Below are 14,182 nucleotides of genomic sequence, written 5' to 3'. Positions count from 1 at the left end.
CTGGGCACTTAATTTACCTTGGAGAAATACAGCACTGAATCATTTCTATATGTTTTCATAAAAGGGACACTAGGGAATGTTTTAAATTTAATACTTAAATAATAAAACAGAGCATGTTTGAAGAGCCGAATTTTCCAACTCCATATCCTGGGAGATGAGCTGGAAGGTCTGATGATCTTTCACACAGATTAAGTGTGAAGATGAGAACTGCTCATGGGCATTCCAGATCTCTGCCAGCAAATCTGTCCTTGAAGAGGATGCAGTCCAGAATGTGGCAGGAAAGTGGCCTGTTGAACCAAGGCTGAAAAACACCTAGATGCTTCTGAGTATAAGACCCTATTAATTTACAGCACCTTTGGTACCCTTCCCAGATTCACACATGAACATTTTGCATTGAGACCTGGGAAGGGCAGCTCTGTGACTTGTGCAAGAAAAGCAAAGCCAGGCCTCTATTCTGAGTTGCGTTCCTTCTACAGAACAACAGTGAAGGGTGCTCAACCCTGACTGAGCCTTAAGCAAATTTGATATAGTGATTTGGGGAAAATGTGATGATCATTAATATCTTTTAAAATGTTTTTGGAAATGAAAAATTTAGGCAAGGAAATCAGAGTAAGATGAAAGACCATATCTCTAAGGAGTACTGATAGGTACGATCCAAAGCCTTTTAGCATTTTCTTCTGTGTCAATACTTGCTGCTGGAGAACTTGGTGCTTGAAAAACAAAACAAACAAAAAATATTTCTAATGGCTAAGTGATTAGTGTACGTCTATGGATGTCAGAAGAGGTTTTCTTTGTGCCCATTAATATTTGGCCTTCAGATCTGAGAATTAACCATAATTCATTTTCAGTTTATTTTAAAATTATTTTCATTTCTCCTAAGACAATGATAAGATACAAGATGTCCATAATATAGAGTCAATTGACTTATAAGAAAATTGTCTTTTAAATTCATAAGTTATAGTATACTACCAAGAAACCTCAGAATTAACTATTAAAATGATGATACTTTAAAGATCAACATGTGGATGCTATAGTCATATACTACTACATAAAAATTCTAAGTCACTATTTTGTTCCTGAAGTCAGATGAGCATTGGCCTTTTAGTCTTCCTACTCAGTAGGTAACATTCTGGTTTGGAAAATAACACGCTATAGTTATAATTTGTATTTATTACTCTCTAAGTGCCAATAGTGCTCTCAGCACTATGCAAAATGACACTATTATTCCTATTCTAAGGGTTTATTTTTAGAGAGAAAACCTCAAATAAAGTAACAGAAGCTATAAGAAACTTCAATTTTAGACATAATACTATAAAAAATATTTGCACCAATGTTTCTCCACTTTCTACTTTGGATGCATTTCTTGCTCATCAAGAGGACATATAAAAATGGCCACTATCTGAGATGTCAAGAAAGGAGTTTTGTTTGTTTTGCTTTTCAGGATAATTTGGAAAGAGCTGTGAATAGAAAGTTTGTCAAAGAAATCCTGGTGCCAAAGAAAACAATTCTGGACACTGATTTGTGGAAGAATATCTATTTCCTAAGTAAAAAGAATATACATTTAGTATGCTGGAAGGAACATTAGTTTCCACAATTCACTAAACAACCTTTAAAGCACCATGACTACCAGGTATCAAAAGACATCAACATAGCTGTCATCTTAAAATAGCTATTCATGTAAAGAAGGGGTTGCTCATACAAGCAAGAAGCCTGCTCTGCATCACAGACATGGCACAGAATTTGAAATGAAATATATGCATAAAAATAATATGCATGTAAACTACAAGCAAAAATAATATGCATGGAAACCTATGACAATGTTTTCCATATGGCAGGTCTTACCAGTTATTTATCTCTTCCCATTATTTTCTCATCTCATTTTTTCATTTGGAATTCCTTTAATAACTTTTGAACTCTAGCAATTCTCCACTAACCTTATTTGTTAGGTGTAACCTTTATAATAATGATAACTTTTTAGAGTTCTTCAGGCAAGACTGATCTCTTCTTGACCCTTCCATTTACTTTGATATTGCTCATCCCTCCCTTCTGTCTTCTCTTTATATTTGGCTTCCAAAAAACTATTTGCTTTTGATACTTCTCATCCATTGGTTATTATCTACTTGGGAAGTCAGCCCTTTCTCTTCACTATTTCCCAAATGGTTTGAATCCAAAACTTTCTTGCCAGAAAAATGCATATGCTATCTCTTCTTATTAATTACATTGTTGAAATATATCATTATAGTTGTGTAGTATTTTAAAACTCTTAGCTACTTTGATTCTGAAAGCAATATAGAGATATGGAGTGAGTAGCTATTACAAGTCGCAGTTTACAGGTAATATTCTAAAACACTTTGTCGAAAACTGTGCACATATTGTATCAGAACCAAAATAAAAAGCTGTCTTCTAACTCATCAAATTAGAAATCTACCCACAACATCCCAGTGTTGGGACAACTAGCATTTGAGTCTCATCTCTTTGACTTAGAATAATATAAGTTCTACCTTTTTCCACCCATTTACAATTTTTTATTGATTAAGGTATTATATATGTGTCCTTATCCCTCCATCCCCCCCCCCATTCATGCCCTCACTCCCCTGGTGTCTGTGTCCATTAGTTATGCTTATATGCTTGCATACAAGTCCTTTGGTTGATCAAACCTCAGAGAGAAGGTAGGGGAGAGTGGGGGTGAGGGGGAGAGATCATCCATTTACATTTTATGAGGAATCAAGGCATTACCTTTACATCATCTCCTTATTATGTGCTGCTCTCCGTCTGGTTATTCTGCGAGTTTGTTTTCACAATATTTCAACATTTCCATCTTTCACATATATAAAAAACAAACGACTTAGGCAAGTCAGGTTTTCTTTTTAATCTCAACTGTCATTTTCTTAAACACTGCTCTGCCTTAATAGTTCTGCCATTAAATTTAATTTTCTTACTCAATATATGGATCATATCCCATTTTGTCCTGAAGCCTTTTATTGGTTCTCTTACATTTTCCCTATTCACCTCAGATAGGCATAAACGCCTCTATATGTAAAACGCGATCTGAAGGACATTACAGCTCCAGTGTCCTAACATTAGATAAGCAAAGGCATATTTTCTGTGATGATGGCCTTTAGCAAAACGTTTAGTTTAGGTTTCTATGTATAATTAAAACCTGATGCTGATCCCAAACTCCAGCTTAGTGTTTTCTAGAGTACATTCGTATTTTTTATTGGTTATGAGTTCCAGTGTTAAGTTATTGAGAAGCCTAGATTAAATAAACACTTTTTATTAAGATGCAGTTTTTAGAATTAGTGTTCCATGGAACAGCAACTTAAGAAACTGTGCACTTACATCTTAATATACAAATCGAGCTACAAATGTAAAGACAGAGTTTCTCACAGGATTCTCAGGACTTCCTGTTTCCCATCTTTCTGCAAACACTTTGAGAAGAGACATATATAGGATTTTGGCACTTCACTTCTAGCTTGAGGCAGAGGTGCACTTTAATGAAGAATAAAATAAACAAAATGATCTAGGTCTTGAACCTCAGCAAAGGGTTCTAATTGAGTGTATACAAAGCCTTACTTAAAGTTTTTGGTTAACTTTTCCTCCTCAGTCCACAGCTTGCCCCCTCCCACATATCTTATTGGAAATATTTCAAATCATTGAACACATCTTGAAGCTTTCACAGAAAAAGCTCTCCCTTTCAAATTGTTTCCCACAATAGAGTTCTTAACATAGCAGCCAGTGAATTCACAGCGGTGACAGCTGCCTAAGCTCTATGTGTGTAAATATAGCTCTTAGACAAGGGGGAAGATGTGAAAATATAGAAATCTTCTCATTTTATCTGTCTGGACCTACTTACAGATGTTTCCATTTTTAACTTTTATTTTGAAAACGTAGTGTCAACTTGTGTTGCAAATAGGATTTAAAAAAGTGATATTTCTTCCTCATTCAAAGAGGGTATATAGTAAATTCAGATTAAATTTATACTTTCAATTTATACTTGTACAAAGCAAATTCTCTCTAAATATATGAAGTTAATTATTGTGATTCAAATGAGGACAGAAGTATAGATTAGCACAAGTGAACACTGGCAGATAAATGTTTTAAAGTTTTGGAGTAAATAAGGATAAGTTAAATATGTTGTAGAAGCCAGAAATCAAGAGGAAAATAAAAGATACACTTCATGGCATAAAAATGTATATTTCTATAAAAATAGTTTGAACAATAAATGACTGATTAGAGAAAATATTTGCTACATACATGAAAAACTTTAGCATTCATTACAGAGCTTATATGAGTTAATAAAGCAAAGATAAGGCTAGTCAGAGATAAAGAAATGCAAATGGTCATAAATGTGAAAAGACACACAAGCTAACCTCTCAGATAGAAAAGATTAATAAAATGGCTAGCAAGGTTTGGAGAAATTAGGAAGCTTATGCATTCTTGCGGAGAGTGTAAAATTATAGTACATCTATGGCAATGAATGAGGAATATCTGTATATAGTTACATGTGTAATATATTCATGATAGATTTTTATGAAGTAGAAATAAACTCAGCATTTAAGAATAGTTGCAATTTATACCCGTGCATCATATAAGCATGTACTTGTTTGTGTATGTGTGCAATTGTGTGGGGGTGTGTGTCTGTGAAAACACACATAAATATATATGCTCTATATACTTACATATATCTTAGCATTCATAGAAAGAAAGAATAAGCACCAATCTGCTAATCTGTTGATGATTCTTTGCAGGGGTTGCTGGTGATGGAGATATGGAATTAGGGAGACTTTGATTTTCAATTGTTACACTTCCACATAATTTAAAGTTTAAATCAAGTGTGTTACTTTTTTATTAATCAGAGATATCTGGTAAACAGTCATGAATCTAGAATGGCCTGGGAAGATGCTGTCTAGAGATTTAAAAATTGGGCTGAATTACTGAACCTCAGAATGTGGGCTGATAATTTTAGGTGCCATGCAATGGGCTTTTGGGGATGCAGAATAATGGTTAAAGCACCATCTCTATTTTATCTATGTTAAGAACAATTAATATATTTATGATATTTAATGTAGACTATGTTATTTGTATTTTTCATAAAATATATTTTTCAGCTGTGTGTGTGTGTGTGTGTGTGTGTGTGTGTGTGTGTATACAGAATGACATCTGTTGGGATAGAACTACTGGAACATTTACCACTTCTTCATTCATTCAACATTCAAAAAGCATTTGATACTATATATACTTTCGGTAGAGAATTGTGCCTGAGAGCATGAAGATGAAGATAAATAAACACAGCCTTCATGTTCCGGAAGTTCACACCCTAATAGTAGAGAGACAGATAAACACGCACACGCACACATATTACAATGTGATTGGATAAGTAAAATAATAGGGAAAAAACAAGGTACAGAGTTATCATATAAGTTGTCATGAATAAGTCTATTTGACAGAGTCAGAGGAGGGTTCTTGGAGGGGAAAACATCTGCAGTAACATCTGGGTTTGAAGGGTGGACAGAAATTTGTGAGTTGAAAAAGAACTGCAGGGCATTCCAGATAAGTGAAACATTATTTCTGAAATAACATCAAGCCTCCAGTGTGATACTAACAATGGGCATAATTCACACTTACTGTGTGCGTCAGGCACTGTTGTCAGTGCATTATATGCATTAACTCAATCTCTCATCAAGTCCATGCACTACTATTTTCATCACCCTTATGTTACAAATTAGGGAAGTAAAGCACAGAGAGTTTAAGTAACTTGCTGAAAGTCACACAAATAATATGTAGCAGAGTCGGTTTTAACAGGATCAAGGAAAAGTGAAATTCAGGCAGTCTGGCCTCTGAGCTCATACTCTTAGCTGTCAGATCATACTTTATAAAATTTAAGAAGGCCTGTGGATGTGAGGTTGTAAAATTTGGATTACAATGATCAAGGACTAGGTTCTATGCTAAAGAACTTGAGCTTTCTTCAGTCAGTACAGGGAATCATTAGGGAGTTGGCAGATGCTGTCTAGAGATTTAAAAGTTGGGTGGAATTAGTGTGTGGGGTACTTAAACAAAAGGGGGAATTAATCCAACTTGGGTTTTGAAAAGAAGGCTGTGGCAGAGCTCTGGGTGACAGGTTTGAGAGGCAGTAAGCCTTAAGGCACAGAGGTTACCGCAAAGGCTAAGAAAAGAATTAATAGGAGTTTGATCTAAGACACAGTCAGTGAAAACAGAAAGAACAGGATGAATTGGAAAAATATTTAGGAGATGCAACTGAGCACCAACAGTCGTTATTGAGTTGTAAGGAATCAGAGCAAGGAAAGAATTAAGAATGCCCTTAGATTTCTAGTTTGATGGAGAATTATTCCACTGTCACATCCTAAGGCTAACAAAATTTAAATTAAAAAATTATGTGCATTAAATTCATTTTTAAAAGCATGAGAAGAGAAAAATATATTCTATTAAATCAGTATCTGTAGGTGTTCCATTTAGGATGTATAGAATAGAGCAGCATAAATTTAAATACTTTTACTCGATCCCTTCTATATACAACTAACATAATTCAACCTAATTTAATGCTAAAAGTTAGAAAGACTTTACTTCAGTATTTTGTGAAGAACTTATCAAATGGAAGATAGCTTTAATGAATAAGACTGTGATTTAACATTTCATTGTTTTGGTCAGATTAGGTACTAAATAATCAATATTTTATCATGCCATTGTAATACATTGTTTGTAAGGTATAACTCAGTATCTTGAAATTATACACACTTCAATCATTTAAATTAATTAACATAATAACTTTCCATAAACTCCAGCTAGAAGATAGATGAGGCTTGTCAAAGAAGTTCCGTAAATTCCCAAGGTAAAATAAATAGTTTATATTTCCTACTCCAGTATTAGGAGGAATAAATAATGATCTATAAAGCAATAGGCCAAAAACAACTGGCCTACTCCTTTCCTCAAATTTATATTTGTTTGTGTTAAGAGGAAAAGTTGACAACCACATCAATTAATCTTGAAGCTGCATCATGTTGGAAAAATATTTTTCTAATAATTAAGACAAAGTGTCATCATGTACTTGAACCCTAATGCTGTCATACACTAACTGTTTGGTCATAGGCAAGTTACTTGACCTATGTGAACTCCAGTTTCTTTATATATAAAATGGGAATAATAATAAATGCTTTGAAGAATTAGTTGGAGGAAATAGCATGCTTACACTATGTTAATACACCTGGCACAGATGTTAGATAGCCGGGCAGCAGATAGTTTTGCTAAAATTATGTCAGAATGACCATGACATGTGTAGTTTCACTTCACTCTGGATGGGCCTACTAAATATTTCCCTAGTCCTCACTCTGCTTATTAAACACAAGTATCAAGAAAATCCAAATGCTCCATCTTTGTATACATGGAATGCTGATGTCCCTTCCTGTTATAGCCGATAGAGGCAGAAGAATTTCTTCTGGAATATATTTTCACCTGGCTGTGCTCCCACATTGGAAGAAGTTGGGATTAAGTGAGGGATGGGGAGGTGCCTTGAAACCTGGTCAGTTAACCAAACCTTTAGAGCAAAAGATCAATATATATATTTGGTTCAGCTGAAGGAATTTGCATTATGGCATCTTTCCCTGCTCACCCCTCTTTTCTATTATTTTGAGCAGAAGTGGGCAGGAAACATACTGGAGGGATCCAATAGAAGTTAAAATTATATGTCACATTCTGTGGTCAAACCAACCTTCTGTGTGTAAGATAAGTATTAATGCTTCCCATTTCTTGGGTTCTTGGTTGTATAATTGCAATTATATGGGCCAGTTACTCATCTCTTCCTTCCAAGTGCTGTTTCCTTGAGGTAAGAAATAAAACCAAGTGTTGGATTAGCATCCAACAAAAGAAAAAAGGTCCTAAAGAAAGCAAACTGGAAGGAAGCTTCTTGGTGTCACTACCACTAGATTGTTAGGAAAACAAATAGTAGAAAAAATGTTGTTAAATGTATTCCTGCTTTGTGCCTTTTGTTGTTTAGGGGATAAAGAAGTGAATCTAAGGAGGCCCAAAATCCATTTGCAACCTTACAAGTGATGCATTTAATTTGTCAAGATGTAAATCAGCAGGACCTCTCAGCATGATCATGTAGTATAATCCTGTTCATAAAATATTCCTCCTTATTTTGCTGAAGAAGCAGTGGACCTTCCCAAGGGCCAGCTCACCCAAAAGGCAGCTACGGCCCCATCCGACTCAAACTGGTAAGTCACTCACCCAGACACAACCGCTGACATTCCCTGGGGAGGAAGCAAAGCTTAATTTAGATAATCGCCTTTGCAAAGTGTATTAGCTGATCCAAACCAGACCTGGCTGTCTGAAGGCATGTTGTTCCTACATTTCAGAGATGCTTCAATGTAGAAATTGCTTCTTTTTCTTTTGGAGGATTAATTCATTTATGGAATAGGTAGGGATGACCAATAAGCTATTTTAAAATATATCAAACAGCTTCATATTTGACTTTGACCTTCTACCCACTTGAATGGGCCGGGATCCCACGTTTCTTTATTGCTCTAGAAAGTCTTGGCAGAGTTCCTCTAATTCTGTCACATGAAAATAACAATAGCAATAAACAGAATAGGGAAAGTATGCTATATATCACAAATGGGTACTTTTGGTTCCTAAAAAGACAAACTCTCTTTCTAAGTGGTTCATGGAAGAATATGCCTGGTTTAAGAATAGATATACCCCCAGCACTCCATTGCACACAATGCATCCTTCAACAGGAACACACAGACAACTACAGAGATAGGACAACTGTCAGGAGATACAGCACACCAGCAGAAAAACACCCCCAGAAACCACACATGAGGGAATGTCATGACTGAGGGTCAAAAAGAAAGGGGTGTAGAGCAGGAATAAAAGATACATGTTTTTGTCAGCAGGAGCACACAACTGATTTTCTAATTAGAACATGAATCCCTGAGTTTATTGTGAAATATCTCTGTTGCTAGAAAATGGAATTGTTATAGTTCTGAAAAAATATCATTAACAATAAATAGTGTGACTTATACATAGAGGAAACCCTGAATTATCCATAGAAGTTAGCAATCAATGAGGGGAAAGTTCCTCGGAGTAGCCATGTACTAGTATATGCTTGGTCAGGAGTCCGACTCCTTGAGAGGTGGGACGCATGGCAGCCTCTTCCACCTGAGCAGCAGTGGATTTCCAAACACGACTTAGCTTTACTGATGGAATAGAGATAACTTTTAAAAAATATTTTTCATTGCTTTTAAAGAGGAAGGGAGAGATAGAAACATCAATAATGAGAGCAAGTCATTGATGGGCTGCTTCCTGCACGCTCCCCCACCCCCACGACCCCCCAGGAATCGAGCCTGCAACCTGGGCATGCACCCTGAATGGGAATCCAACCTTGACCTCCATAGGTGGATGCTCAATCACTGAGCCATACCCACCAAGCAGAACAGAGAACAACTTTTAAGCAGTTTCCCTTAAAAAAGAATATTCCATGTTGAGAATTCCACAGTAGGAAATGATACCAGGTGTTATATCAAGAATCATGATGGAAAGACAAAAACTGCAAAATGATCCAGAGTCAGGGTATATGAGGAGGGAGGGAAAGAGAGAGACAGACAGCTCTCCTTTGTTTTTATACTCAAAATTAATTTGGCCCCATGTTTTCCTTTTCTTTTATTTTTCCCAAACCACTTCAAATTATTGTTGTTGTTTTTTAAACAGAGAGGTGGCGGATATAAGTCATGTTTAAATAATTTTGGAATACAGCAATTCTCACCTGTTTTTCTCCTGAATCTTTAGGATTTCATTTGTCTGTTGAAGAAGTTGCTTCTCTAGCTTGTATGTTGATAATGAATTCTCCAGCAGTTGTATTTCAAGTCGGGATGTTTGATTTAGCATCTGAGGTTAAAAGATAAAAACATTTCAGACTTCCATCGCAAAGAGTAAAAACAATTATTTTGGGTTTTTACTTACTTGTATTTTCTTTTAAATTAAAAATTTCTTCCAGAATATTTAATTAAATGGTCTACATCCTATAAATTAATGTTTTACATGTCTCTCAAACATTATATTCATTTGAAATTGAATGAAAAAACTGAGTTGTTAAACCTATTTTCATATTTAAAATTTTGTGTCCTGAATCCCTAGATATTTCACTGTTTTAGTTGCTTTATACATATTATCATCAATATTTACAAGTGGAAAAATGAGTTTTAGTACAAAGTCTTAGATATTGTGAATAATTAAGAATAATTAATAGGAATGTAATATATGCCTGCCTGGATCTGTCACCTTACATAAACCAATTAGAAATATTTTATGATATAGTTTAGCCAGGTTCATGATCACATATTTATTGAACACCTATGTTAGGTCATGTCAGCCCTTCCAGATATCATTTGGGCACCTGTTGAAGGAGGAATTATCATTATCACTTTACAAAAGAGGAAATATGTTCAGCAAGAGGCTAAAACCCACACAGGAATCAAAGGAAGAACTGAGTTTCAAACACAGATAGTGTGACTCTAATTTTAATGCTCTATACAGAAAACTAAGAAGAGGGAGAGGCAAACTACTTTATCCTGGAGACTTAACCTGAAGAGGTGAAGTGACCAGGAACCCATGTCACAATGAAGATAGACTGTAGTTTTCTCTTCAACTGCACTACAGTGGGTCCTCTAGAAATTGTAAATATTTGACTCATCTGTAATCATGAAGACTCACGTTGCTAGCTGAGCCTTAATTTAACATGATTCTGTGAGTCCTGAACCCAAACACAGTCATCTTCTGAGCAAACATCATGTACTCCAGTCCTAGAAGATCTCTTCAAACTGTGCCAATGTCCTTGTCCCTCCCTATCTCTGTCCTGCCCCCACCCGCTTCTTCCTTAAGGGAGGTAAAAAGGTCAAGGAAGAGGTATAATTTATTTTTAAAGCTCCCATGTCACTTGAAAACTTTTGCAACCATCCCATTTTTTGCTACAGCTACTTATTCTGTAGCAGATCTAAACCTATGCAAATGCACATAGAAAACCTTTTAAAAATAGACTGATGTGACCAGGGTTGGGCTTGGGCTACAGGAAGCTGTGGAGGAAGGAGACAAATTTTTAGGGGAGCAGGATAGGGACTAGGGTGAGAGAGAGGCAATTACTTCAGTTGCAAACTATAAGGTGGTGTCAAAAAACTCAGTAATCAAGATAAAAATATTTTAATACAACATTTTGAAAGAGCAAAATTAAAGCCAAAAAATCCATGTTGAACATAATATCATTTTAAAATAAAAAGGATCTCTTCCTGAATATGCATGACTCAGTTTTGCAGGACTTTCTTTCACTCCGCTCACCCTAGTCCCAGTGCTGCTGGGCATGGGGTGCAGGATTGGTGTGGGGTGGATAAAGAAGACAACAGTGAGATGGAGCATTTGCACTTTAAAAAAATTTTAAGGGATATGATTCAGTTACATAGTTGTTATGAGTATGGATCTGAAAGCCTGTCTAAAAGTTACTACAACCTATCAAAACTTATATTTGTGGAGTGCTTTAGAGTTTTAAAACATATTTTACTATTCTGAGTCATTTCATTTGAGAGAAAACAGAAGCAAGAAGACCTAGGATTTGAAGACAGAGTTAGTAACAGCGCAGAAGGGGAAAATGATAGAGAATATAAAGACTGTGATATACAAAATATAACTTTCAATTATTAAACATAGTTTTGTGCATGCAAGTTTTTGTGTTTATTAACTGGAATGACTATCAAATAATTACATAGGGGATGAAACAGCTGTATCTTTTGGTGACACTGGTGGTCACAGAGAAAACAGTAAATACTGAATAAACAAAGGGTCCATTGTCTCATTGAATCAAGCTTATCATATGCCATGAAATAAAATATGTTCTTCCTTATTCATCATATTCTCTGATAATACTTCCTGATATTCTGAAATACCAAAATTTTAATTTTACAAAGGACAGAAATTGTTTTTCTCCATATGCAAAAAATGAAGCTGCCTATGCTGAGTCTGGAGACTACTACAGCTCCTAAGTTTTCTCTAGGTTGTCCTAACTCGAATCCATTTGCTATAGAGCAGCCGGAGTGATCTCTGTGAAACAAAAGTCAGATCATTCCATCTCCTGTGCTAAACTTGCTAATGGCTTCCCTCTGCAATTAGCGGAAACCCCCACAGTTCTTAGCCTGGCCTACAAGGTCCTATATGATCAGGACCTTGCTCATGTCTCAGATCCCTCTCCTCCTTTCTGCCACCACAACATGCCACATTAATTTGCACCTCAGGGCCTCTGAATTTGCATTTTTCCCTGCCTGGAATGCCCATATGCATGCCCACTTTCTTCTCATCATTCAGGTCTTGCTCAGGGAGGTCCTTCCTGGCCACTCTCTGTAAAGTAACTCCCCCTCCCCCCTATCATCCTCCATCAGGTCACCCTATTCTATTTTCTTTATGGAATCATCACTATTTGAAATCATCCTGTCCATTCACTCATTTGCTGTCTTTTTTCCCCCATGAGGATGTCAGCTGTACAGAGGCAGGACTACTCTGCCTGGAGCCCTCCATACCTCCAGAGTCCAGCATGGGCCTGGCACCCTGGGGCCCCTAGAGCTATTTGTTGAATAATATGCTAGACCATAGACAATGAGTTATTCAAGTTGGGTAATGGTCAGAGAGGGGGTAACAGGTCACGTGAATATCAAGCTGGACTTCAATGATAACAGCCCAAATCTAAGGCAGCATCTGAATGTGGAAGAAGGAGGGGGACCCATCTCAGAAATCCAGGCTAAGTGTTGAGCACAAATGCCATTCCCTTCTCTTCTTTCCCCATCACCTTGACCCAATAGCTGAGCTATTTCAGCTCTCTCCACTGATCTATTAAAATAGGCCTGAAGTTCAAAAGCGAGCAACTGAAAGAACTGTACAGGAAACTATGATAAATTGACCACTTTCTTGCCATGCATCTATGGAACGTGCTGCTTAGCAATAATCTAAGTGTTCCATTAAAATGACAAAAGTCATTTCCTTTTTAGCCTAAACACATTCCAAAAGCACAGCACTGCAACAAAAAAAAAAAAAAAAAAAAAAAAAAAAAAAAAAGAAGAAGAAGAAGAAGAAGAAGAAAGGGAGGGAGGGAGGGAGGGAGGGAGGATAGAAGGAAAAGAGGGAGGGAGGGAAGGAAGAAGGGAGGGAGGAAGGAAGGAAGGAAGGAAGGAGAAAAGAGATGAAGAATATATGAAACAAGCCCTCACTAGGCAATTTTAAAGCTTAAATATTCCAGAATATACAAGACAGTAAGGAAGATTTAAAACTTAAAACTAAGGATTTATGAAGTATAAAAAATTAGTTCTTTCTTTTAAAAATAAACAGAAATTTAAAGTAGAAGTTTCTAGTTTCTCAATGAAAGTGAGCTGGAGATTTTCAGCCAGCTTCCCTTTAATACTTTAAAAAGTGCCTCTGATCTTTCTTAAAAAGAAAATCTTCCACACAAAAATTTCTTTCACCTATATATTAACTTTAAAATCAGCCTTGCATTATAGATTTGTTTCCTTTTAATTTAATCTTTTTTTTTCCAAATGAAAAATATAACACAAGTTATGATGATAGTTAGGAGATCACCATTTTACAAAATCGATGAAATAATTTATTTGGTCAATGATGGGCAATGGGACAAAGTACCATCCTATAGGTCATTTGTTCATTTCTAAGGAGAAAGTGGGCGATAAGGATGAAGAGATAAGGAGGCTTCTACTCTAACTAACCAAGTTAGAACAGCATCAGTGAGAGCGTAGCAAGCTGGCCTGTGTGCCTGCTGATGAGATATAATAGGAAGTGATCAGCAATTCCACAGGGCATGCCCACCACAATGTTCAGCTGGTCCTAATTGAACCTGATTTCCAGTTAAAAGAAACCATGAGAGATGGAAGAGTACATTAAAAAGCATCTTTAAAAATATCTAGACAAATAGAGAATATGGGACAGTTTTAAAAAAACAACTGACCCAGTTTCTCAAAAATCTCAAGAGAAAACAAAACAAAACAGGAGATTGCTCCAAAATAAAACAGACTATTAAATCTTAAAAAATAAAATGCCTATAAATTTTTGGTAGAATAACTGAGGAAATTTAAGTATGAAAATTAGATAATCTTACAGAATAATTGTTAATCTTACCTATGAT

At 36.0% G+C, this 14,182-nt stretch overlaps 1 protein-coding gene across 6 annotated transcripts in view; it reads right to left on the bottom strand.

Annotated features, from left to right (window-relative positions):
• The window catches only part of ANGPT1 (angiopoietin 1), a 242,976-nt gene that overhangs the window by 79,919 nt on the left and 148,875 nt on the right, over nt 1–14,182 (bottom strand). For all 6 annotated transcript variants that reach the window (XM_014541985.1, XM_005869066.2, XM_014541986.1 and 3 more), the window contains exon 3: nt 9,779–9,900. In XM_014541985.1, coding sequence (XP_014397471.1) covers nt 9,779–9,900 — 122 coding nt within the window. The remainder of the gene's footprint in view (nt 1–9,778; nt 9,901–14,182) is intronic.

This window comes from Myotis brandtii, unplaced genomic scaffold (genome assembly GCF_000412655.1).
Source record: "Myotis brandtii unplaced genomic scaffold, ASM41265v1 scaffold285, whole genome shotgun sequence".
NCBI lineage: Eukaryota > Metazoa > Chordata > Mammalia > Chiroptera > Vespertilionidae > Myotis > Myotis brandtii.
This window is presented reverse-complemented; position numbering and strand designations above follow the sequence as displayed.